Source organism: Sciurus carolinensis, chromosome 4, assembly GCF_902686445.1.
Source record: "Sciurus carolinensis chromosome 4, mSciCar1.2, whole genome shotgun sequence".
In the NCBI taxonomy this organism is placed as follows: Eukaryota; Metazoa; Chordata; class Mammalia; order Rodentia; family Sciuridae; genus Sciurus; species Sciurus carolinensis.
In genome coordinates this window covers 76,095,453-76,122,236 of record NC_062216.1, presented here as the reverse complement: position 1 = coordinate 76,122,236, position 26,784 = coordinate 76,095,453, and the positions used below count along the sequence as shown (strand labels likewise).

Here is a 26,784-nt window from a genome sequence, read left to right as displayed (position 1 = left end):
AAAACATGCTGGCCTAGTCATTTGTGTAAAACAGGAGGGTAGAGCTACTGGAATGGAGTAAGAGACCAACCACTGAGACCAATTTTCATCCTTTTACTGAGGAAGAAAAAAATATTTAATATTTTGTTGTATAAGGAATAGCGCCCAAGGTAGGTACTTACAATCCTGACCTCAGCCCCACACACTCCTGTTTTATAAAGCTATAGGAAAGAGCAAAGTTGGAACTGAAAGAGTAGAAGGTAACAGGTAAATTGGAAAGGAGCAGGGGGATGTGGAAAAAATGACAACAGCCACACATGTGCCAGTCAAACACTTTTAGTCCCTGCAGCAAATCAGAAAGATTCCAACCAAGTTTCTACACTGGCTGGTGACCCTGCCACGGATGCAGGAGAAAAATATTCAATACTAAGGGAGTAAGTGATAACAAAGAAAATACTGAGCCACAGCTACAGTGGGACAATCCAGAAGGAAGAGGGGGAGTACCAGATTTTGCTACTTGTGTCACACAAGCTAGAAAAACCTACCTCTCCCACTGGAGAAGCAAACCTACATTCCACCCATTTCCTTGCCTTACCATACACTTATTTCTCCTTGGGAAACAGACCCTGGCTAGACACTCCACTCCAGGATAAGGCTGAACAGTCCTAGTTCTCTAGACTGTCTTTGTTACAAAGACTGGATTGGGGTAGGTGGGATTGGTGGGAACTGTAAAGATTATTTTAAAGTGAAACCCAGAGAAAATATCAAAGCTGCCACTATGTAGCACCAGCAACCAATTCTTGGACTTCTCTTCCCTGTCTAGTAATCTCCCTACAGAAGGTAACATAACTCGAATAGCTCTTTCTTCCCTGCAAAGTCTGCTGGTACCAGGTTATAACCCGGACAGTGGGGAATGTCTGCCTTAGGCTAGTTTGTGCAAGAGGGCCACCTTAGGTCTCCTTGAGGACATTTATCTTGGCGCAGATCTTGAGGGCAGGGCCCAATTTGATGTTCATGGCACTCATAAGATGTTCTTCTTTAAGTAATAAAAGGGCCTGTCCATCAATCTCCTGGGAACGAAACTCCTCTGCGATCTCTTGGCAGCCTAGAAGGAAATAGTGAGACCATATATGAGAAACTGCATAGTAGGACCAGACAAGGAGGGTGAAATTAAAAATGAAATGGGGCTAGATGATTAATCCCAGAGTCCTTGTCCTAAATTCAGTAATAAATATAAAGGTATGAGACAGTAAGCTTTGAAAGCAAAATGAAATTAGAACCACTGATTATTATAAAAATGAAAAATCCCAGGAACTAAGGAGGCTGAGGAGGAAGATTACAAATTCAAGCAACTTGAAAAAACCCTGTCTCAAAATGAAAAATGGCTACAGATGTGGCTCAGAGGTAGAGCATCCCTGAGTTTTACCCCAATAACAAAATGAAGAAAACAAGATCAAGCAAGGAAGAATAACCTAAGTTGTTCAACTACAGAAATAACTTCATGTTAGGTGTGGTGGTGCATATCTGTAATCCCAGCAACTTGAGAAGCTGAGACAGGAGGATCAGGAGTTCAAAGCCAGTCTTAGCAATTTAGTAAGGCTCTAAGCAACTTAGTGAAAAGGGCTGGGGATGTAGCTCAGTGGTAAAGCCCCTGGATTGACTCCCCCGTACCCCACCCCACCCCGTCTTCCTTCAAAAAGAACTTCATTCAAACAAGAAGGAAGGCATAGCCCCTGCTCATTTATTTCTAGAGGCTTGACAACTGCTGGTAATCAACTGATTTGCCTTGAGATATTTCCTCTACTTTATACAAGAAGTTATTATTTGAAATCAGTCAAAGAAAAGTTGCAGAGGGGCACTCTTTGTGATCATTGGACCAGTCGGTAGTACAATTTGATAAGATAGGGAATACAGGAGAAACCCCTAAGTGTGGAGTAAAAAAGTTTTAGACATGCTTGATGCAAACTGAGAATTTAGACAGGTAGTTGTGTACATGAAGATCAGGTGCTCGTGGAAGGGTCTGAGCTCTGTATAATAGATTTGGCAGACATCAGTTGATGTGTGATGATTTAAATCATGAAAATAAATGATGTCATCTAGTCAGAGTATATAAGAGAGGCCCCAAACCAGTTACACTTAAGGAAAGTAACAGAAGAAAGAGTCTTTCCTGAGGAATAAACAAAGGAGAGTACTATAACCCTAACCCTAACCCAAGAAATACTGCCAAAGGTGAGTAGCAATTCCTGACTTGTGAAATGATAAATGTTCTGCTCTACACAATGTTCTGAGGGCAAATGAAATGATGTCAGTGAAAATCTTTTGTAAGGGCTGGGGAGATAGCTCAGCTGGTAGAGCGCTTGTCTCGCAAGCGCAAGGCCCTAGTTCAATCCCCAGTACCAAAAAAAAAAAAAAAAATCTTTTGTAAGTTGAAAATGTGTTAAATGAAGTGTCTCCACCACTCAAAAGAAAATAAATAAAAATTTAAATATAAAACCAGGGAGGAAAGAGCAAAAACATATGCATGTTTTCTTGTATGGTGGCAAAAAAAGATTAAATCAAATAATAAGAAGGGTGATTTTCTTTTACAGAGAACAGTCCTATCTTGAAAATGGCCAACAATGGTGCCTTAGTTTTTTTTTTTTTTTTTTTAATTTTTTTTTTTTTGTAGTTGTAAATGGACAGCATGTCTTTATTTGTTTATTTATTTTTTTATGTGGTGCTGAGGATCGAACCCAGTGCCTCACACATGCGAGGCAAGTGCTCTACCACTGAGCTGCAATCCCAGTCCAGTCCCTTAGTTTCTAATCCCCTTCTTTACTGAAAAAAAAAAAAGTCTTAGCCAAACATGGTGGTGCACGCTTATAATCCCAGCTTCCTGGGAGGATGAGGCAGGAGTATCACAAGTTCAAGGTCAGTTAGACAATTTAGTGAAACCCTGTTTCAAAATTAAAAAGGGCTTGGGGATATGGCTCAGTGGTAGAGCAGCCCTGGGTTCACTCCCCAGTACCAAAAAAGGAGATAACCTTATGCATGGTGGGCATCATAGTTAATCACAGCTAAAAAAATTTTTATCCAAAAGTTACTGGTGAAAAAATAAAGCTGAATCATTAAAAAAAACAAACACTGCAAAACTGCTCACATAGTAGAAGATGATATCAACCCAGAAGGAAATTAAGAAACCAAGCTGTGGGCAAGCAACCTGAATACTATCAAGGTAGAGCTTTTGTACTATCACACCTCAAGCCCATGATGATTAAAGTTAGTGATGTTCCCTCATACAAAGGCCCATGTAGAATGACCTAAGAAAAATGAAGACTTGGGTTCTGTGGGAAACCACTCAGTACCTTGAAGAGAAGCGATAAACTCATACACCTCCTCTACGCTCCAACGACTAGGATTGCTGGACAGGAACACAGGGTTGATGCCATGTAATTCTGGTGTAGGGGGAGCTGTAATAGTGTTCCCTAGGTCACGATCACCATGTCCAGCTCTTACTGACAATGGCCCAGGAGATGTTGGGGAGAGCGCTTCATCATAACTAGAATTATCTGAACCCCGGCTAGAGTCTTCTTGACCCTGTAGAGAAAACAGTAAAGTCAGGAATAATACTGTCATGAGTGCTTCTCTTCCCTCCACCACCAACCTAGCTTAGGCAAGAGGAAAAACTAGTCTTAACACATGTGAAATAATCTACACATTATTTGCGAATGCCCAAAATCTACTCTGAAGTACCTTTCAAGTGTGAACTCTATCACTTCCTTGATTCTCTCCTTGTATTAAAAGAGATCTAGATTATCTCCACTTAAGTACAGTGTAAGGATTAACAGATACATGAACCAGCAGTAAGGAGAAAGGAAACAAGGAAGCCAGAATCTCTCAGAAAATGAAGTAACACAATCAATAGGAAACCAAAGTTCTGGTACTGCATCCTTTCACAAGGGCAAAGAATTTTCCTCCCCTGCAAGGGAAGGAAAAAGGCCTATTTTAGAAGTAGCTGCTCTGTAAGAACAGCTTACCCGGTGACGCTTGCCCTGGATCTTGGCACGGGCAATGTCAGAGGAGCTGCGGCGGGGTCCACGCCTGCGAACACGAGCATAGTTCGCTTCCTGAAACTCTTTCATTTTTTTCCTCTTCAACCGGAATTGGTGGCTACAGCTCACATTGTACCTACAAATCAGGGCACATACAGGATGTCAAGGTGCTAGAAGAGACCACTCACTACCCTGCCCTACACAGGAATTGGTACTTTAAAAGCTGATTTGGAGAAAGGAATGAAAACAAAGAGACACAAAATGTTAGCTGTGAGATAACTCTGGGGAAGGGATATATCATTAGATGGAAAAACTAGTGCTCAGGGCAAGGCAGGTGATGCACACAGTACCTCTTTGCACAAGTCATGGAGCAAAACCTCTTAGAGCCACGAAATTGCTCTGCAGGGGCATACTTCCCACAGTACTCGCACTTCAGGAGATTTGCCTTCTTATCTAACTCTGAAAAACAAGGAGAGTTACTATGGGCTTCTATTGCCCCTAATCATCATTACACCTAGAGCTGGATTCTAATTTTCCCAAAGACCTACACAGCCAAACTGAGAATTCCTAAAACCAAACACCAAGACTTATCCTTCAAGAGTATAAAGTCCTCAAAGTCTTCCTTTTTTATTTTCCAAACTGGGGATTGAACTCATGAATATACTACCACTTAGCTATAGCCCCAGTTTCTTTTATTTTTTATTTTGAGACAGGGTTTCACTAAATGGCCCAGGCTGGTCTTGAACTCGTGATTCTTCTGCCTCAGCCTCAAGGTATCTAGGATTACAGGCGTGCACTGCAGCATCCACCAGCCCTTAAAGCCTTATTATTTCCATTTTAAGCCTGATTATTTCCTAATTCAACTCAGATTTCATATATGACTCCACTTCTTTATAGGAAAGAGGAACTAATTACTAATGCCCCAGAAAGATATCCAATCCCTCTCCCAAAAAGATTTCCAAAAGCATGGGGGAAATTTTAAATAAAAGTCCTCACTATAGATTATAAAATCTAGAATAAGGGGCTGGGGAGATAGCTCAGTCAGTAGAGTGCTTGCCTTGTAAGCACAAGGCCCTGAGTTTGATCCCCAGCACCCAAAAAAAAAAAAAAAAAAAAATCTAGAATAAGGAGAACTGGAAGTTGAGAACTTAAATGTCCTATGTGGAAGCTAGAGAAAAAAGAAGAAAAAAAAGGGCAGTGGGGAGGTGTCTCAGAAAATAGAAGGGAAACTAGTAGAGGAAGGGGAACAGGAGAGGGAGGAGGGGGGAGGAAAGAGGAGGTAAAGGGAATAAAACTGACCAAATTATATTGTTATATTGCGTGCACATATACACATGTAACAACAAATCCCACTATTATGAATAATAATAATGTACCTATTAAATGTGTTTTAAAAATAATTTAAATGTCCCTGTTCTTTTTCTTTGTAGCGCTGAGGATCAAACCCAACTAGGTAAGCACTATACCACTGAGTTACAGCCCCAGACTGTTATTTTATCTTTTGAAAAATATATTCTTACACAGTAAACAATAATTCATCAGGTTACATTAGCTTGATAAAATACCTGCAACTCTATAACTCCTTTTGTATGATTCTATATACTGATATACGATATGGTTTCTATGTATATATGGACTTCATCTAATTCCTACTTTAAGTATTTTTTTTAGTTGTTGATGGATCTTTATTTTATTTATTTATTTATATGCAGTGCTGAAACTCGAACCCAGTGCCTCACTCATGCTAGACAAGCACTCCACCACTGAGCCACAACCCCAGCCCATAATTCCTACTTTAAATAAACAGATTATTTTTTTTCACTGAATTCTCAAACATTTCCATGAGCTTTTTTCTCCCAGGTGGGTCTCTAAACAAATACTCACCAGCAGAAGGGCTGTCCCCTCCCAAAGGGCCACTTGATTGACTCTCATTCAGTCCTGTTGGGAGGCCAGTCTGTAGTGGCTTCTCAGACTCCTTCAGTAACTGAGAACAACCCACCTGTTCGGGAAAAAGTTCATAGTTAAGATAACCTAATTCCTTTCTGCCTCTCTACAGCCTTCCCTAACACCTCCTGTTGTCAAGTCTTTGCCTAGATCTCTGAGTTAATGGTCAAGTCTGGTTCAGAGAAAATTCCTTTTAGTACTGCAACCAAGAATCTCCTACTTTTTTCAGATAAGCCACTAGAGAACAGGTTCCTACTCTAGCTCCCTGTCTTGTCCTTCTCTTCCTAAGGAACAGCAGATACAAGAGAAATCACAATACCTGGGTTCTAGACCTGCTTCTGCAACTCATATTCCAGGAAAGTTCCTGAACTCTTCTAACATGATTTTCTTCATTATAAAACCACCAAGTTTACCTATCTAAACAGTTTTAATAGGTGATTTTCTTCCTTTTCTTCTCTTCCCAACCTTTTCACTTTCTGGTCCACTCATACGTGCTTTCCTTTCTTTCTTTCCTTCTTTTGCAACTAAATAAACAGAATAAATGAATCATTCTCTAATAATTAAATAGTTCTGTGCCTTTTGTTTTTATTTTTAAAATTCTTTTGGTACTAGGGATTGAACCCAGAGCCACCTTACTACTGAGCCAAATCCCCAGTCCTTTTTGTTTTTAATTTTGAGACAGGGTCTCACTAAGTTGCTTAGGGCCTTCTTAAACTGCTAAGGCTGGTCTTGAACCTGCAATTCTCCTGCCTTGGTTTCCCAAATAACTGGGATTACAGGCTTGGTACCCATCTGCCTTTTTTTTTTAGAGGAATTTAAAAAAGACACAATCCAACCAAATCCCCACCATATGGCCCTGTTCTCACCGGGAAAGGTTCCGCTCCTTCCTGGATAACAAAGCCTTCAATGATGTGGGTGAGAATCTGGGGCTTCACAATAGCCTGTGGGGGTTTGGAGTCTCCCATTTGTCTGGACACCATGGCTAGCGTAGGAGGTGGTGCTGATGGGGCGGGGGTCAAGGCTACTAGTTCACTGCTTGGGGTACTAGCATTCACACTGGCCACTGGTTCAGCTTTCTCTGGAAAACAAACACATATTAAAGAACAAATATGGGATAACATAATGGATCCACCTATTAGCTGAGCCAGCCTGATTTTCCACAATAATCTATATTCTCTTTTGATCATTCACTGATTCTGCTTCTGGATCTACTATTTGTCCACCAAATTTAGGCCCATTTTCTACTGAACCAGATTTATCTACAGCTCTCTTAGAACAATTCTATATTCTCTGTGTGTTCCAATAGCATTTTAGAAACCATTTACCTCCAAGACTGTTCTCCTCCATGACTTTTGGGCTCTCTGCTGCTGGAGATGCCTTGGCAGGAAGCATTGAACCCAAAGTGGAGATGTCATCTCTCTCTTCCTCAGACTCAGCTTTGCGTTTCACAGCCAGTGTCTGAGGTTTACCCTACACAATAAAGAACAGGGAAAAACCCCAAGATTTAGGCATAAAGAATAATAAGGAATTACAATCACTTCCACACTTTCAGAAAAAATTTTCTTAATTCCATATCTATTACTTCATGTACTTCCAATGATACTCTAAATTCTAGTCATCCCCAATCAATATAACTTCTACATGAGGACAAAACAAAATGCAGTACCATTTTAATGCACAGTCATGACTTAGACCATGAGGCCCTGTATTCACTGTGACCCAAAGATTGCTTTGGCTAATGCTATTTTTTGTTGTTATAGTTACTTTAGATGTATATAATTTTTTTATTCTTTTTTTTTAAAATTAGAGCTTTATAGTCACACATAGTAGTTGGGTTCTTCCAAAGAAACTCATACATATATAGAATTTGATTTCAGTTCATGATTGTCCCCTTTTCCCTCCCATCTTCTTTCCCCTCCCCTGTTCTCCTTCCTCTATTAGACTTCCTTTGCTTGTCTATTTATACATGTTTGATTGGTTCTTTTTACTTATGTATAAAAGTGAAATTCCCTATGGAATATTTATATATGCACATGATATTACTTATGTATAAAAGTGAAATTCCCTATGGAATATTTATATATGCACATGATATTACTTATGTATAAAAGTGAAATTCCCTATGGAATATTTATATATGCACATGATTTTTAAGATTTCATTCTGCATTGCCTCCCCTGACCTATCCCCTCTACTCTGTCTCTCAAATTCATTCTTCTACATTACTGATCTTCCCTTTATCTTTATGATATCCTTTCCTACCCTCTCTCTTTATTTTTTATTTTTATTTTTTGGTACTGGAGATTGAACTCAGAGGCACTTGACTACTGAGCCACATCTCCAGCCCTATTTTGTATTTTATTTAAAGGCAAGGTCTCACTGAGTTGCTTAGCACCTCACTTTTGCTTAGGCTGGCTTTGAACTAGCAATCCGCCTGCCTCAGCCTCCTGAGTCACTGGGATTACAAGTATGCGCCACCCTATCTGGCTTCCCTTTCCTATATTTAACTCTAGTTTCTGCATATGAGAAAAAACATTCAAGTTGAGTTTCTGAGTTTGTCTTATTTCACTTGGCATGATGCTTCCCATTTCCATCCATTTACTGGCAAATGCCACAATTTCATTAATTTTTTATAGCTGAGTATAACTCCATTGTGTGTGTGTGTGTGTGTGTGTGTGTGTGTGTGTATAACATAATTTCTTAATCCATTCATCTACTGTCAGGCACGTGGGTTGATTCCATAATTTAGTTATCACAAATTGCACTGCTATAAACATTGAGGAAGCTATATCACAATAGAATGACAATTTTAGATCTTCTGGAAAAATACCAAGCAATGGGATAGCTAGACTGATTAGGCTACCTTGATCTAACTTAGAATGCATTAAAAACCTCAGAATGATTTACAAGTATGAGGTTCAGATATTATACATATTAATCTATGACTCTTATTAAAAAAAAAAGTACATAAATACCCATATCAAACTTCTCAACTCTTCATTCCCCTACTCAGCTGAATTCTATTTCCATTCAGTACAGGTCCATTCTCACAAGTAGTAACATCAGACATCACTCACCGGTAGATGCACAGACTGCATGTAGAAGGCAGCAGGAACCTGGGCTACAACAGGTGAGGAGGTGGTAGCCCCACCCTTAACCACATGTGCTGTCCCCTGCACAGAAGCAAGGGTCATCCCAGGGGCCAGTGTAGGAGAACACTCCTGCAGTGCACCAGGAGCCTGGGATGAAGATGGTGAGGAAGCCAAATGGGCCTGGCCAGGTTGCACTGTACCTGGCATCCCCCGGGAAGTAGGTACAGCAGCTGCCAGCTGTGCCAAGCCCAGAGCCTGTGCCTGGGCTGTACCTGGTTGCCGGGTACCCACAACTTGCACAGGGATATGGGGTGGTGGTTGCTGGGTAGCTGACATCTTAGCAGCCCCTAATTGAGGAGGTTTAATAGGTGCTACAGTTGGTTTGGACTGGATGGGAATGGGTGGCTTGGGAGTTGGGTCAGGTGGAAGGGACAGGGATGAAGATTGAAGCATGGGCTGAACTACAAGGGTTTGAGCTTGCTGCTGGGACTGGGAAGGTGGGACCTGCTGAGTAGGTGGGACCTGTGGTGGCTGAGGGGCAGTGAGGGTTGTAGCTTGCTGCTGCTGCTGTTGCTGCTGCTGCTGCTGCTGCTGCTGCTGTTGCTGCTGTTGCTGCTGTTGCTGCTGCTGCTGCTGCTGCTGCTGAGCCAACTGGAGGTGTGTAGCTGTGTGAAGTAGCTGCGACTGGCGGTGCTGAAACTGTTGCTGGTGATGAATGGCAATCTGCTGCTGGATCACTACCTGCTTCTGCTGGAGGTGGATCTGTTGCTGTTGCTGAATCAGAGAATGGGGCTGGATCTGTGTGTATGTGGCTACAGGAACAATCCCAGAATAGAACAAAGGGGAAAAAGAACAGAAAATAATAATCCTTCAAAATTAAAAGTAAAATAATTTTTCCAAGGCTTACCTAATTTTAAACTACACTGAATAGAAATATAGCCTATATACAGAATTTGGACATCACTTCATTCATATTCTTTCCACTGAGTCAAGACATTACTAACCACCTCTGGTGTAGCTATCATAGAAAAACTCCCTGGCTCAATCAACACCCTAGGCTCAGTAATTTCAAACATCTTATACTTTCACTCTATTCAGGAGTACAGAGGTTGGCCCTTTCTCTATGTGATTAGGGCTGATTCCGTGTTTTATTCACTTTCTCACCCCTAAAACACAGTCCAGTGTTGACACATGAAAAGTATTTAATATTCACTGAAAGAATAAAGATCCACAGATTTAAAGACATCAATATATTTCCATAGATGCCTGTTTTCAAAAATTCATCAGTTTAGGTCACCAGACTGACTTTACTCATAATCTCCAACACTCCATATTTTACCAGATTGTCCAGAGAACACAAAGTATGTATAAAATGTGAAAGCACTTTGGAAATAGAAGTGCTATAGTATTTTTGGACAATGGTGGCACACACCTGTAATCCCAGTTACTTGGGAGGCTGAGACTGGAAGATCACAAGTTAAAGGTCAGACTGAACAGTTTTGCAAGCCCCTATCTCAAAATGAAAAATAAAAAGGGCTGAGGATGTAGCTCAGTGGTAGAGCACCCCTGGCTCTATCCGCAGTACACTGAAAAAGTCAGAAGTGCTATAGTATTTAAATACCTAGTTATTAGTAATACCTAATTAACTCATTAAATTTTTATGACTAAATTATTCAAATATACCAATGACTAAGGGGTTAAAAACAAAGAAAACAAACAAAAGAAAAAAATCAACATTACCAAGGAAGACATATACATCTAACTATATTTTACCCACCATATCTTATCTGAAAGGAAGTATAAACTACTTAGAGCTATTATTATGTGTTCCTTTTCATCCTCATCACTAATACAGGTGATCACAATTTGACTATATGAAATCATGGTTCTATTTGCTAATCTTAAATGTTCTAAAGTATTTATATTTTGTTTTTATTTTTTTAGTATTGGGGATTTAATCCAGGGATGGCCCTTTTTATTTTTTATCTTGAGTCAGCATCTCACTAAAGTGCTCAGGTCCTTGCTAAGTTCCTGAGACTGTCCTTGAACTTGTGATCCTCCTGCCTCAGCCTCCAGAGTCACTGGGATTACACAGGTACGTCCCATAGTGCCTGGCTAAAATATTTATATTATATCTCCCCTACACTGGACCAACTACCACTCAACAGAATTAATCTCCTTTACTAAACCGTACAGAGAATCTGCTTTTAAAGATTATCAGCACCTCCTAGAACACAATAGGCAATTCAGTAAGAACTGGGTACATGAATAGGTAGAATGAGTAAACTACAGAACTCAAGGGCCTAAGGAAGTAAACAAGGGTAACTTACAAGCTGATCATTGCTTGAAAGATATAGATAAGACCTTTATCTGTTAACTATTTTCCTGTTCTGAACTAATATGCTCAAGGCTGATGTGATTCTTTTTCCTTCCACTACTCCAAGGCCAAGAGAAAAACAGGGCAAGGAAAAGTAATCTGAAAGATTTCAAATGAGTTCTGAGAGATTTATGACATTATGTGAGGTGATAACGTACCTGAGCTAATAAGTGTCTGGCTTGGCGCAGGTGTAGCTGTCCGTGTCAGGTTCATGCCCACATTCTGTTGACCACTTCCATCAGCATCTGCCTTCTTGGCCGCTGCACTTTCTGCCTCTGTCTGGCTTCCCTGGCTCACAGTCACTGTTTGGGCAGCAGGCAAGGGCTGAACCACTCCTGTGCCCTTCCTGGGACAGCTTCCACCACCCATTCCTGAAGAAGGCAACTGACCCAGACCCCCAGGTGCTTGGCCACCTCCACCTGGACCCATTGGCCCTGAGAGGCTGGTCCCACTGCCTCCACCAGCTTGACTGAGGTTGAGAGATTGGCCTGAGGCCCCAGTAGAAGCCTGTGCCACAGCTAGGGCCTGGCTAGAGGCCTGAGAAAGGCTAGAGACAGGGGAAGCTCCAGGAGGAATGGCCTTCTGAGAGGAGCCTTGCATTTGGGGTCCTTGAGCTGAGGCCTGTTGGTTCCTCACTGCCAAGTTCTGCACCTGAAAGATATTTTAAAAATAGATTTATCTGACTAATTTAAAAACAGCAAAGATAGCTATCGTGTCATATTCCATACCTCAACTTGTATCCCTGCTCCCACAATATATATTAAAGGCCTTCCAGAGAAACTCTGTACATATCTGATTTTTCAGCCTCCTCCATTCCCTATTAAGACTATCATCAAGTTTTATCATTTGTTCCTAGAAAATCTCTTCGCTTTTCCCTTTCCTCTCCATTCATTCATTCAACAGCTACTACATATCTACACTTCAGATATTACACTAAATTCTGGAAATGCAGTTTTAAAAGTCAGTCCCTGCCCCTAATGAAAACTTCCTAAAAAAGAAGAAAATCACCAACTATGATGTAATAATATGCACAAATGTAAATAAAGTTCTACACTAGTACAGAGAAGGAAAATCAAGTAACATTAGGGAGATCAAAATGATTTCCTAAAACAAGTGATGTATGATCTAAGACTGTAGGTAATAGTGAAGATAGTGATGTGAAGAAATAGCTAAGAGCACTGGCAAGGACACAGACCCAAGAAAGAGCACAGCACTTTTAGAAATTATAATTATTTCATTATATTTGGACTGAGTTGCAGGAATGGAAAGAAATGAAACAAGGTTGAGCCTGGAAGCCAAAAAGGTAGTAGATTATTAAGGGCCTGATATGTTAAGGAGAATATGAACTTCAGTTTAGACAGCAAGCATATCTGTCTTATTCATTCTTATCCTCACAACATCTAATGTAGCAACTAGCACATAGTGCTCTACAATATGAATAAGAGAAGAAATTATTTTAAGAGGCCACTAAAGAATACTAATGAGAATAAACATGACCAAGGGCTAGGGGTCTAATGAGTGGTAGAGCACTAGGTTAACATAAGCAAGGTCCTGTGTTCCATCCCCAGGACCACACACACACACACATACACACACACACACACACACACACACACAAACACACACACAAAAGATAAACATGATTAAATCTATAGTTGAAACCATTCTTTAAGAAATACCTTGGGGGAAAAAAAAAATGCTGGGGCTGGGGAGATAGCTCAGCTGGTAGAGTGCTTACCTCACAAGCACAAGGCCCTGAGTTCGATCCCCAGTACCGCAAACAAAACAAAACAAAACAAAACAAAAAATGCTGTCTTATCCAAAAGCTGAACATTCACATGCACACACACTCTCAAACCCAAAATTCTGCAAGGAAAACTCCTACCATATGCAACAGGAGGCATGTATAGGAATATCACACCAACACTATTCAGATTAATGAAAGCCTACAAACAACCCAAACTACCATTTGTAGAAGATAAAGCCTGGCATGGTGGCACATACCTATAATCCTAGCGATTTGGGAGGTTGAAGTACTAGGATAGCAATTCAAAGCCAGCCTCAGCAACTTAGCAAGGCCTTACTCAACTAAATGATACACTGTCTCAAAACTTAAAAAGTAAAAAGGGCCAGGGATGTGGTTCAGTGGTTAGGCACCTCTGGTTCAATTCCCAGTTTCAAAGCAAAAAAAGAAGATGAATCAAAAAAGAAGATGAATCAACTGTAGTATATTCATCCTATGAAATATTATATAAAAATTAAAATTAACCAACAATGGCTACAAAGCAAATAGAACTTAAAAATATGCTATTAAGAAAGTATCCTCAGTCAAGATACTAATCTGCCTACAAAATCAATAAAAGTAATTGTAAAATAAGAAAAGTTTTTTTTTAAAAAGCATTCTCAGGCCAGGTGCAGTAGTGTACACCTGTGATCCCAGCCATTGGGTAGGTTGAGGCAAGAGGATCTATTGAGCCCAGGAGTTCAATGATAGTCTGGACAACATAGAAACACACCACTGCAAAGAAAAGTGTTTTCTGCCTAGCACAGTGGTGCATGCCTGTAATTCCAGTGATTCAGGAGGCTGAGGTAGGAGGAACACAAGTTCAAGGCCAAACTCAGCAATTTAGCAAGACACCGTCTCAAAATAAAATAAAAAGGGCTAAAGATGTAACTCAGTGGTTGAGGGCCCCTGGGTTCAATCCAGTACCACCATAAAAAAAAGTATTCTCACAAATAGATTACATATAGCACAAGTACCTTATAAATTTAAATAAAAATTGTATGTATGTGTGTGAGAAAGGGGGAGGGTAGATGTCTGGGATTTCCTTCAAATTAATCCACAGGCAGAGGGGAAGGGCCTAAAGAGAATGATGATGTGTCAATAATTGTCTGAGATTTTTCATGATTAAAAGTACTTTTTTTTTTTTTTTTTTGGTACTGGGGATTAAACTTTACCACTGAGCTACAGCCTCCACCCCTTTTTGTTTTTTTCTATTTTGAGACCGAGTCTCACTAAGTTGCTTAGGGCCTCACTAATTTGCTAAGGTTGGCCTCAAACCTGAGATCTTCCTGCCTTAACTTCCAAGACAACATATAGAGATGCACTAAGACTATATAAAAGGTACCCAAGGGAAGGATGAACCTAGAAATCAGAATGATTATTATCATGGGTAGGGGTAGGCAGTGTATGGAGTGGGACTGCTTATTACACTTTATTTTTTGGTGCTGGGTATCGACCCAGGGCCCCACACATGCTAGACCAACACACACATGCAGACCCCCAGTCTGCTTATTATTTTGTTAAAAAGTATTGAGTAAATAAATAAAAGTGGACCATGAATAAATCAATGAGGAGTATCACAGTTAAGGACTATGAGTTATCTAATTCTGTGTATCGTAGATATAATTTTTTTAAAAAATGTGTAACAATATGTTTTTTTAAATCACAAAACAGTAAAAGTAATGTGAAAGAGGATCACAAGAAGACAAGCCTGAAGTCAAGACAACCATTGAGGAAACGAGTACAAAAAGCCAGATAAAAATAAGGACCTGAATACAGGTAGAAGCAGCAAAGGGGAGGCTCTAGCTTTGGAAAGAGTTTTACAAGAAGCATCAGGACTGAAAAAACAAAAACAACAACAAAGAATCATCAAGACTGGGTGCGAGGGCACATAATATCTGGCAATCATGCCATTTTTTTAAATCAGCTTCCTTCCCATAATGCCTATTTCCAACTTTCCTACTTTCCCTATACCTCAGAACCACTTTCTCAGCCTGGCATGGTGGCACACACCTGTAATCCCAGAGACTCAGGTTGAGGCAGGAGGATTGCAAGTTCAAGGCCAGCCTCAGCAACTTAACAATTATATTTTATTTATTTCAAAATAAAAAAGGGGGGTGGTGCCCCCAGCAGCTTGAGGGGCTGAGGCAGGAAGATTTAAAGTTCAAAGGAGGCCTCAGCAACTTAGCAAGATCCTAAGCAACTCATGAGACCCTGTCTCAAAATAAAAATATAAGAGGGCTGAGGATTTGGCTCAGTAGTTAAGCACCCCTGGGTTCAATCCGTGGTCCAAAAAAAAAAAAGAACCACTTTCTTTCTCCTCTTATTCTTCACCTCTGCAGAGAAAATAGAAACCATTATATGAACACCACCTCATCAGTTTTACCACCCAATCTATACATTTACCAGTATGTATCTCCTTCACTTCCCCCTTCTCTCCTTCCTCCTAGCAAAGAGCAATCCTTCTCTATATTCTGGGTCCATCTACTCCTGCCTTCTCAGCAAGCTTATCACAGAATTTATCTCTTGTCTCTTCAACCTCTCCTTCTCTATCAGCCCCTCCCATCTCTGAATAGCACATTCCCTTCTCCCAGCTTTGTCCTCCTTCCCCAATAATGTTAAACTCTTATGTACCTTAACTGTACTCAATCCCACTACCATTCATTCCTCAAATTCATACTATTTTGGATTCAACCCCCCTCCAACTCCACTGAAGCAGCTGTCCCTCCACATAAATAAATCCATCCATCTTTTCTATCATATTCAAAAGAGATGAGCACTCCCCTACACATATATTCCCATTTGTATTATCTTATTCCCTTTTCTTCATGACACTACACAGTCCAGATTTTCCTCTCTCTCCATCATTCTTGTTTCCCTTTGTTAGCCCATTCCTCTAACCAACCTTGAACTGCTATTCTAAGGGCTCATCCTAACCCTCAGGGCTCCATACTCAATGTTCTTCTCTTCAATCCATACCATCTCCCTAAGCGATTTTAAACATTCCCTTGATTGCAATTATCACCTATATGTCTACTACTTTCACATATTTACTTCGAACCCAGACCTCTCCTCTGAATTCAAGAACCATATATTGCTCTCAGTATCTTCTTACATATGGCTCACAATCACCTCTAAGTCTGCATGTCCAAACCTGAACCTCACTCTAAATCTACTTCTCCAATGTCCATCTCATGAATATTATCAATAGTCATCCAACTGCTATGTAAGATCTCACTCAACATCTCCCTCAATTTCCCCATCTACTGAAACAGTTCACCTTCTTCTATGATTCTTCTAAATTATTCTCAAATCTACACATTTCTGTTCTTCTCCATTGTTACACACCTAATCCAAACACCATCTTTCTCCTAAACTGTTCTAACACTATTATTCTCCCTATTTACACCTGTATTTACCATTTTATTTAGTCTGTATAGAGAAGTACACACAGTTTTTCAAAAAAGACCTCTCCACATCACTTCCATGTTTTAAATCCTTCTACAGCTTCCTATTACCCTTTACATAAAGCTCAAAAGCCTGATTACAGTCACTGAGGCCCTGCAAGATGAGGTTCCTCCCACTTGTCTAGATCCCCTCACCAAATGCCAGGAAAACAAGCCTTCTTTTGATTCTTCAAATAAACCAAGTTCCTTCCCACCTCAGAATCTTTAGACATAACATTCTCCTGGCCTTCAGCACTCTCCCACATCCATACCTAGCAAACTTCTATAGGATCTAATTTAAATGTCACCTCTTTGATTTCTATCCCCCATTCCTTTTCTCAGAGCACCCTGTACTTTGCAGTAAAGCAATTATGACACCATTCACATGACTGCTTAATGTCTAATGTTTTGATGGTCTATGATTTCCATAAATGTAGTGATCATGACTTTCTTGGGCCTCCAAAGCTAAGGAATGTGGGATACATTAACAAGAGTTAATATTCTTAAATATTATGGCCAGGCACTGTTCAAGCAGTTGCACGTATCAACTCAATTTATCCTTCACACACACACACCATCAGGCAGGTATACTGTAATACCTATTTTATAGATGAAGAATCCATAGCAGAAAGATGGCAGGTCTCTTGTACACGGTCACAGTAAGTAATGGAGCTAGAATCTGACCCAAACAACAGAAACACATTTTAACCACTACCATCTGTCCCTCAACATACTGATACCCCAGTGTTTGATGAATGAATAAACTGGCAATTGAAAAAACAATATGGGAGCAGGACAACCTTATTTTTGGCTCCCACTGTTATCAGCAAAGTCTAAAACAAAGGTCTTATTTCAGTACTGGGATTGAACTCTGGGCCTCACACATTCTAGGCAAGTGTTCTACCACTAAGTCACATCCCCAGGTCTTTTTATTTCTTATTTTGAGACAAGGTTTCACTAAACTGCCCAGTCTAGTTTCAAATTTGTGATCCTCCTGCCTAGCCTCCTGAGCAGCTGGGATTACAGTGTGTACCACCACATCTGGCCTCAATGAGTCTTCTTAAAGTACTTTTCTTAATCCTGAAATCTGCTGTAAAATGTTCAATAATGGTCCTTGCTGCCTATGAAGCTGACTATAACCTCCCTTTACTCATTAGCAATGACCTCTTCTACCACAGGCCTATTATCTCTCCTTTATCCTCATCCTAAGCCCATACACACTCATATTTACATATATGACTTATGCCCTAACACTTGCTATTTTCTTTCATTTTCTCCTCACTTCAAATCAAATCCTACCCAGTCTTTTGAAGATCACTAAAGTATTCTGCAACCAAGTCTTCTCTAAACTTGTGATACAAAGTACCATCTACTTGAGCACTTTTGTTCTCCAACCTCTTTGAAGATTTGACACATCCCTTTTTGATCCTCCAACATTTCTAATACATATCTGAGTACATCAATAAAAAGAGCTCAATATTGCTTACTAACTGATAGACTAAAAGAATGAAATAATCACTATCAATTCCTACTCTGTATCCCTTCCATAAGCTAAAAAAGTAAATGTATGCATTTTGGAAATAAGTCATAGAAAGTTTTGGTAAAGAAGACTTTTACTGGGGAAAAAAGTGAACAGAAAACTGAAAGTTGAGAATGACTGCAACTCATAAGCAGAAGAAAACAAAGATTGTTCCAGCAACTCAGCCAGGTCTACTTCACATGTAACAACAGAATTCCCTCAACCATTCCTTACCTTCAGGAGACATTACTATGGGAAAGAATTAAATTTGAATAAAACTGAGCCACCAAGGACTAGGAGGAGAGTCATGAAATTTATCCTATATTGAAAGTAAGACTTGCCAGATCCACAGGGCTCTTTTCAGACAATTCTATCCTTTCTAACTCAAGTTAACTCAAAAGTTTTAAAGGATTCCCATTTTATAGGGGTTAATGAAAGGGAAAACAAAACACAAGAAATAGGAGTTCTGAAAAGCAATAATGGGGCAGAGGGTGGGCCCTAGTCTGTGGCCATTCCCTTCATCCTTCCCAGAACCCATCCACAGTAAAGTGATTGCCACTGACCTGATCTGCGTCTGCATGAACTCCAGGAGACTGAGCGGATGGCACCTCCTGTTGGACTGCAGCCACTGCCCCATTAGGCATCAGGATGAGTTGGGAGGCTAGAGGCACATTCCGGCCCAGGGTCCGGTTTACCTGTAATAGGTTTCCCAGCTGTGGCTGGCAAGGAGAGGAGGAAGAAGAGCAAAGAACAAAAGAGTAGACAGAAGAAATGAAAGGGAAGGACCATAAGAAAAAATAAACAGCAGGTATTAAATGACTAAACCCTGGCCCTTTCCACACCAACCCAAGAATCTCTTGTTCTCCATATAGAACAATGAATCATCCAGAAGAAAACCTAGAATATACAGAAAACTATGGACTGATAACAAAGAATCAAATATCAAAGAAGCTGAGACAAAGATCTTAGAATGAGTTAATAGATAAACTGAAAGAACCCCTAAGAATTTGTGTAAATAAGTTACAGGTTTAAAAGTTGGACTACATCTAACACTAATTTAGCCAAATGTTAGTTTAGAATCTCAACATAATTTGCAGTCTACTGTGAATACCAAGCATCAATTCAAGGTAAGTTAAGACATGAGAAGTAGATCAACTTGTCTCAAAACATCTGGGTAACCAAAGTTACATAAAAGTTTTCAGGTTGAGGATATAGCTCAGTGGTCAAGTGCTGGTCTACCATGCGTAAGGCTCTGGGGTTGATCCCCAGCATTGCCAAACAATAAATAAGTATATAAACAAACAAATAAAATTGCTCTCATTCAAGTTCTTGGCATGGAAAGCACAAACTGGAACTTATGCCTCTGAGACAACAGTTACTATGTCTATCACTTACCCGTAGATACATCTGGGCCTGGGACTGGTTGAGGGGTGGGGAAGTAGTATTCCCCAGTAGCACAGATTGAGTTAAAGTGGTGGCACTGGGAGAGCTCACACTCTGTGATCGGCTGATAAGCTGGGCGGCTGAGGTGGTGGCCAGATTAATCTGCATGACAGGAAGGAATCCAGATTAAGGATTTTGGAGAGGTTAAAAAAATGTACATGACTGACAAATTCAGAGTAACACAGTCAAGGAGAGAATATCTCACTCTCAAGGAGTCAGTGGGAAATGCATAATAACTTCCTATCCATAACTGTTATCCTGGCTACCTTCATATAACCAAAGTCAAAAATAAAACAAAGATGGGCCCAGTGGCACACACCTGTAATCCCAGTGACTCAGGAGGATAAGGCAAGAGGATCTCAAGTTCAAGGTCAGCCTCAGCAACTTAATGAGGCCCTAAGCAACTTGGTGAGACCCTGTCTCAAAATAAAAAATAAACAACTGGGAATGTAGCTCAGCAACAATGGGTTCAATCCACAGTACTAAATAAATAAATAAATAAACAAACAAAATAGACCCTAATCACTTGTGCTAACACTTGATAAGGCAAAAATATGAAATGGTACCAGGCATGGTGGCACACATCTGTAATCCCAGCAACTCAAAAGGCTGAGAAAAGAGAATCACAAGTTTGAGGCCAGCATAGGCAAGTTAGCAAGAAAGTGCCTCGAAAAAAAAAAAAAAAAAAAAAAAAAATTAAAATGGGTTGGGCATACAGTTCAGTGGTAGAGTACCCTGGGTTCAATTTCTAGGACTACCTCTCCCAAAAGAGAGATAATATTAATAATGAAATGGAACAGATTCATTTTTTTCTGAAAGCGTCCCTTTCATTTATCTTCTTTTCTTCACCAGTGTTTTCTTCTTCCTTACTTAGGTTTCCTCGTTAAAGACTCCTATACACATGCAAGTTGGTTACCTTCCCTTTTAGTACTACCAGGCTCTACAGAATAGTAAATATCCACTTGATGGCTCAATAAACACTCTCAAATCAACTACACAAAGTAGTTTAATCCAGGGACAAGGAATCAGTAAGAGAGGCAGTACTCACTGAGGCCTGAGTGGTAGAGGTCTGCTGCTGTGCAGTGCTGGTGTTTGGGGAGCTGGCCTGCCGACTGGCAGCAATTGTGGCCTATTAAAGTGGAAGGGAAACAAGAAATAGCACGTACAATGAAAAAAAAAAAATGTTATCAGTCTTCCAATAATAAATCACAGGTATAAAATATATAGAGATTTCAGGTGAGAACAGAGTATGGGAAGGTATATTCACTAACCCAATAACCCTCATATAACCCTCCTAGAGCAGACAGGCCACATGTCTTCTTCCCATTTTCTTTGAGGTAGAAAAATAACTTTTACACGGGTCACATCATGAGTCAATGACATAGGTAAGCTGTCCAATACTGATAAAATGTAAACCACATATATAATTTCTACTATTTACAATTTTTTAAAAAGTAAAAAGAAACGGGACAAAGTCAAGTGCACTGGCCCACACCTGTAATCCCAGTGGCTCAGGAGACTGAGGCAAGAGGATCACTAGTTTAAAGCCAGCCTCAGCAAAAGCAAGCTACTAAGCAACTCAGTCAGACCCTGTCTAAATAAAATACAAAAAAGGGCTGGGAATGTGGCTCAGTAGTCAAGTGCCCCTGAGTTCAAACCCTGGTACCCAAAAAAAAGAAAAGAAACGGGACATGAACTTCAATAACTTATTTTCACCAGAATATCTAAAATATTATCATTTCAACATGTACTTAATATTAAAAGATTACTGAGCTATTTACATTCTTTTTGTCATTCTATGTCTTCAAAGTCTAAAATCTTAGAGCACATCTTAATTTGGACTAAAGGTATTTTAAGCACTCAATAGCTACATGCAGCTAGTGGCTACCACATTAGACACATCATGTCTAGAACACAGTCATTCTAACTCTAAAAGGTGATTCTTCCCCAGTTCTTACTGCAACTACAGAAGCTAAGAGGTATCCATCTTCCTATAAAAGGACAGGAGGCAAAGGAGATTTTTCCCCCAGCCTGGCTTCATGAGGATGCAATATTCCCCAAAAGTCCCTTCCCTCTTGGGTCAGCTGGCTGCTGACCTCTCACCTGCTGGACGGCAGCCAAGCTATGCAGTTGGGCATTACTGAGCTGCTGCTGGAGCATGAACTGGTGGAAATACTGAGCTGCATTGGGCTGCCGCTGCAATGCCTGCAGAGCCTAGAAGAGAGGATCCAACAGTTAGAACAGTTCACACCTAACACCTATTCTGTGCAAATCACTGTAATAGTATGAAAGGTAGCCATGGGAAGGAGAAAAACTGATGGGAGATGGGGCTAAATCACATGATTTATCCATTTTTATATTTTACCAGCAAATCTGTATAGTCCTCCAAAAATTGGAGAAGCAACTAATTCTATGTCTACCCTCACATAGAAAGAAAAGTAAAACAGTATAATTTATATGAATTCTTATTTCCAATTTGAGATCTAGAAATATATGATGTAGTAAAGACTAACAGGTTGAAAATAAACATGATATCGAATAATATAAAAAAAAAGAAGAAAAATGAGCTAGGCACTGAGGCAAGAGGACAGAAAGTTTGAGACTAGCCTCAACAACTTAGAGAGACCCTTAGCAACTTAGTGAAACTGTATTTCAAAATAAAAAATTAAAAGGGCTGGGAATGTAGCTCATGGTAAAGCACCCCTGGGTTCAATTCCCAGTACAAAAAAAAAGAAGAAAGTGAAAGACCATATTCTAGGCATATAGTAAGGGGTAAAGAGCCATTAGGGGTTAGAAATAAAGAAAAAATAAAGTGGCTTCTGAAAGATTCTATCAGGTAAAATTTTCAATTGGCAATTTCAAATACCAATGGTATGATACTAAGGATGTTTATCAAAATGGTATAGGTAGTTCAGTTTTAGTGTTAACTAGATTTTACTGCATTTTTTAAAATATATTTTTTAGTTGTAGGTGGACATAATACCTTTATTTTATGTTTATGTGGTGCTGAGGATTGAACCCAGGGATTCATGTGTGCTAGGCAAGGAAGCTACCATTGAGCCACACTCCAGCCCTGCATTCTTATTCTTTAATAATTACAACTATCCTGCCAGGCATGGTGGTATATACCTATAAACAGGAGTTTGAGGCAGGGAGATAGCAAGTTGGAGACTAGTCTGGACAACTTAGTGAGACCCTACCTCAAAATAAAATAAAATAAAATAAAGAAAGAAAGATAGAAAGAAAAAGAAAAGGGCTGGGATGTACAAACAGAGAAACAACATGTATCCCATTTGTTTACAATAAAATTAAAAAAATAAATAAAAATAAATAAAAAAGGGCTGGGCCTGTAAATAGCTCAGTGGTACAGTGCTTGCCTAACAAGTGTGAAGTCCTGGGTTCAATTGCCAGTAGCCCCCCCATACAAATTTATAATAATAATAATTAACTATTCTAATTACATACATAGTTATTCTAGCAACAAAATATTTTAAGTAAAATGTCTCATTCCCAAATAGAATTTTTAAAAACATGGAATTTGTTATTTATTTAAAAATAAATCTTTAAAGAGGTCCATGACACTTCCATTCTTCAGGGTCATCTACAAGAACAGGCAAAGGTAAAATCCTGACAATTCATGAAAAGAAATGGTTTGTTTGAATCTAGCTAGATGACTGAATACTGATTAAAAAAAAAAAAACAATCCTAGTTGAAAAACTGAATTTCACTCTCTGATTGCTTGTCCAAACTTCTACAAACTCCTAAGATTCTCAGGGCTGGAAGGAGTCTCAGTCATCACCTAATCCAATTGTCTCCAACTGCTGGAAAGAAACTAAAGACAATCACCTTTCAGCATCTTTGCCTACCCCACACCATATTCACAGATCCTAGCTCTTCAGAGTTCAGCCTCACCTGCACTGCTTGTCGTTCATACAGGGACATTTGAGCTATCTGGGGCCGAGAGCTGCCCCCTGAGCTGGAACTCCCATTGGTGGAGCTGGAGTTCTGCTCGCTCTCAGTCTCCATGATAGTATTCCAGGGTCCCCAAGGGTGGTAGTCTGACTCAAGACCTAGATGGAAGGAGTAAAGGATTAAAATTTACACCTTGATCCTAAACTGTTTTTGCATATTATTATTTGAGACCACAATAAATCTATAAGTTATCTAAGAATCTTTCTCTTAAAGAAAATTCTAGAATTTCCCAGTCTACAATTCAATCTCAACAGTCATATCTTCCCACCCTACCACCTTTTAAGCTATTAATTGTCTCAAAGGAAATAATCTTTACATATTCCTTCATGTTGTCATTAAATAAAATCACCAGAAAGCAACATGGTACTTACAATGTTAAAACCAACTAACATATCCTTCGCACCTTTAAGTTTAAAACCTCCCCAAACTTGCTGTTATCTTATTTTATATCCATTTCCATCATTATCATCTTAGCAATGGTCACCATTTACAGTAAAGCTTCTAATTGCCTTCTCACTGAGCTAGATGCTTGATTTGTATCATCTTCACAGTGCTATAAAGTAAAATATTATTATCCCTATTTTGTAACTGTCAAAATAAAGGTTTTCTTAGTATCAATTCTTTAGATTAGTACATTTTGTTTTCAAGTCAAAAAATCTGTGATTAAAGCAGTATCATTCAGTATGAGCACTCATTATCCTCATTTCAAAGAGGAGAGCCTTAAGATACAGATATGTCAAATGGGTTATGGAAGGGCATAGAACCTGGAAGTAGAAGAGCTAGCCTACAATCTATATAGTATAAATAGCTGCCTGGCTCCAGTCCATACTACTAATAACATCACTCAAACCATGCCATTTTTCCTCCTTACATACCTCAGTTTCCCTATTTGTAAAAGTTTCACACTGTACTAACAGATTAAACTTGTTAAATATATAACAATGAAAATCTTCAAAAAAGTAATATTCACCTTTTAGTTTTTACCAAAGTATCAGAATTTAGCCTCTATGGACTATATTAAATTTGCAAAACAACACATATGTAAACACTACTGAGAACCAGCAAAGAGATAGATGAAGTATTCTTCCAAAGCAGCACTAAATGATATGGATTGTTGCTCATTCTTATTTTTCTCCCTTTTTAAAACTTACACACTATATTCTCTACTTTTGAGGCACTCAGCAACTAGATATATCAGGTCACCAAAGCACTATTTGGTTTAGGAATGTAAACATCAAACCAGAATTTCTACTAAAGATGTCAACAATTTTATTAGGGTGAACAGATATATCTTAGGGGAACTGCATCCAAAACAAACAAACAAGCAAAGCAAATAAAATTAAACCACCTGGACTTGGCAATAAAATTGAGATTTTTTCCTTACTCTATTCCCAATGTCTTCCAATCACATCATTATTCCCCAAGCACTCTACCCATCTCTTCTCTTTCCTTTAGGAATAGGAAATGTCACTGCAAACAAGGATATAACCCAAAAGGTAGAAAGGAGAAATCATATCAGCTTCAACTCCAGTCTACCTTCTCCCCACATCTTTACCAAAATATCAAAGCACTAAACAGATACAGACCCATGAATCCTCAATATCAGCATGTGAAGAAAAAAGTGGGTAAGGATTAGAGGCAGCACGGCATAGTTGTATAGATTATTGGACTTAGTTCACTGGACTGAGAGACATGAGACCCCCAAACTAGTTATAGATGGGATAATTCCTACATGCATGTGTAAAAATGCTCATATTCATTTCCCCAAAATGGAAGTCTTATTAATATTTTTTTTCAAACTGTGAAATAGAAATGAAAGAGAACAATTTAAAAGTCTTTCTATCAGGGGAAAAACTGTCATCAAATGGATCCTGGGCACATAAATCTATTTACGATCTATGTTATGACCCAAGATTAAATACAGAAAGTGAAGACAACAAACAGTATGGGAGGCACAATGAACTGAAAATTTCAGAATTAAACTGGGGTGGGCAGGGGGAGAGCGAGAAGCTGATGTACAGAGGACCTTAGAGTAGCTAAGCCCTGGTCATGCTGGAAGGTAACATTTTGGTGTGCAATGGGTTCAGCTGGGTAGGCGCACAGACCTACGGAAGCTAGAAAGGGATACTGAGGTAGACCTCATTTATATCCAGGAGGTCTACCTCAGTACTGGGCTTACTGGTTCAAGAGTTGGAGGAAGTCAATTATCTCTAAGCATAAAACTCTATCTTGCAGAAAGAATGGGGCATGAGAAGGAGAGTAAGAGGAGGGTGGTTCAGGGAAGACAGTGCCAAAGAAATGGAAGTAATCTTGGAAATAGGGATAACAGGCGCCCAGGAGTTCTTGCTCTATATAGAGCCTTAATGAAAATGCCGGTCCAAAAAGACATCAAATACACCGAGTGAAGAGGGCAAATACAGCGCCAGCAGTGAACAGATTTAAGTGAGCAGGGACAGGCAGGAGGGATACAAAAGTCAAGGAATTGGAGACTGAGGAACCCAGCGGACCATAAAAAGCAGGGAGATAACTAGACAGCATGCTCGGATAGAAGGACCAAAGTCAGAGAGAGTAAAAATGAATGGGGAAATAAGCAGTAAGAGGCAACAGGGGTGACGGACAGACAGCACTAAGCACAGAGAATGAATAGCAATTAGATTTGGACAGGCAGAGCCAAAAGACCGTAGGGCTAAGCGCTGGAGGTAGGCAGGGAAAGCAACTGGGGGAGGTACCTGAGGCGTTACACAGACGGAGGTGGCTGGAGAAACATCCCCGTGCAGCCAAGCCCCCAGAGGTCCTGCCCCTCCCCGGCCCGCGGTCGCCCGGTTACCTTCGCGCCCGGCTCTGTACCCGAGTCCTCGCGGGGGGCGTCCACCTCATGTGCCGGGGTCCCCAGTCGCCAGGCTGGGCGGGGGGCTTGCTCGGCCTCCGCGGCGGGCTCCCCTCGCCTCCTCCCCTTCCTGGAGGGGCGGGGGCGCCGAGGGCGGGGTGGGAGGTGCCCTGTACGGCCGCCGCTCCCCGCCCCTCCCGCCGCTCCGGGTGCCGGCCCGGCCGCGGCTCTGCCAGGCCTGGGGGCTCGCTCCGGGCCTGTCACTTCCTGCCGGGCCGAGAGGGTGGGGGCTGCAGGCCGGGGGCTGCGGGCCGGGCTGGAGGAGGGGGCTAGTGGGGAGGTGCTTCCGGGGCAGCCGGACCCCTCCCCCG

At 40.3% G+C, this 26,784-nt stretch overlaps 1 protein-coding gene across 2 annotated transcripts; it reads right to left on the bottom strand.

Moving 5' to 3' along the window:
• Window positions 1-73: 73 nt before the first annotated feature.
• Phc1 (polyhomeotic homolog 1) lies at window positions 74-26,784 on the bottom strand. Of its 2 annotated transcripts, XM_047549422.1 has the most exons (16): window positions 26,414-26,784; window positions 25,173-25,181; window positions 23,527-23,684; window positions 21,718-21,828; window positions 20,663-20,743; window positions 19,567-19,716; window positions 18,735-18,890; window positions 11,582-12,074; window positions 9,032-9,858; window positions 7,280-7,424; window positions 6,821-7,032; window positions 5,895-6,009; window positions 4,361-4,469; window positions 3,996-4,146; window positions 3,324-3,555; window positions 74-1,084 (listed from the first exon to the last, which is right to left on the bottom strand). In XM_047549422.1, the coding sequence occupies exons 2-16, from the start codon at window positions 25,174-25,176 to the stop codon at window positions 930-932; spliced, it is 3,099 nt and encodes a 1,032-aa protein (XP_047405378.1). In that variant the 5' UTR covers window positions 25,177-25,181; window positions 26,414-26,784; the 3' UTR covers window positions 74-929. The 2 variants fall into 2 exon arrangements, with proteins under 2 accessions (XP_047405378.1, XP_047405379.1); XM_047549423.1 differs by lacking the exon at window positions 25,173-25,181.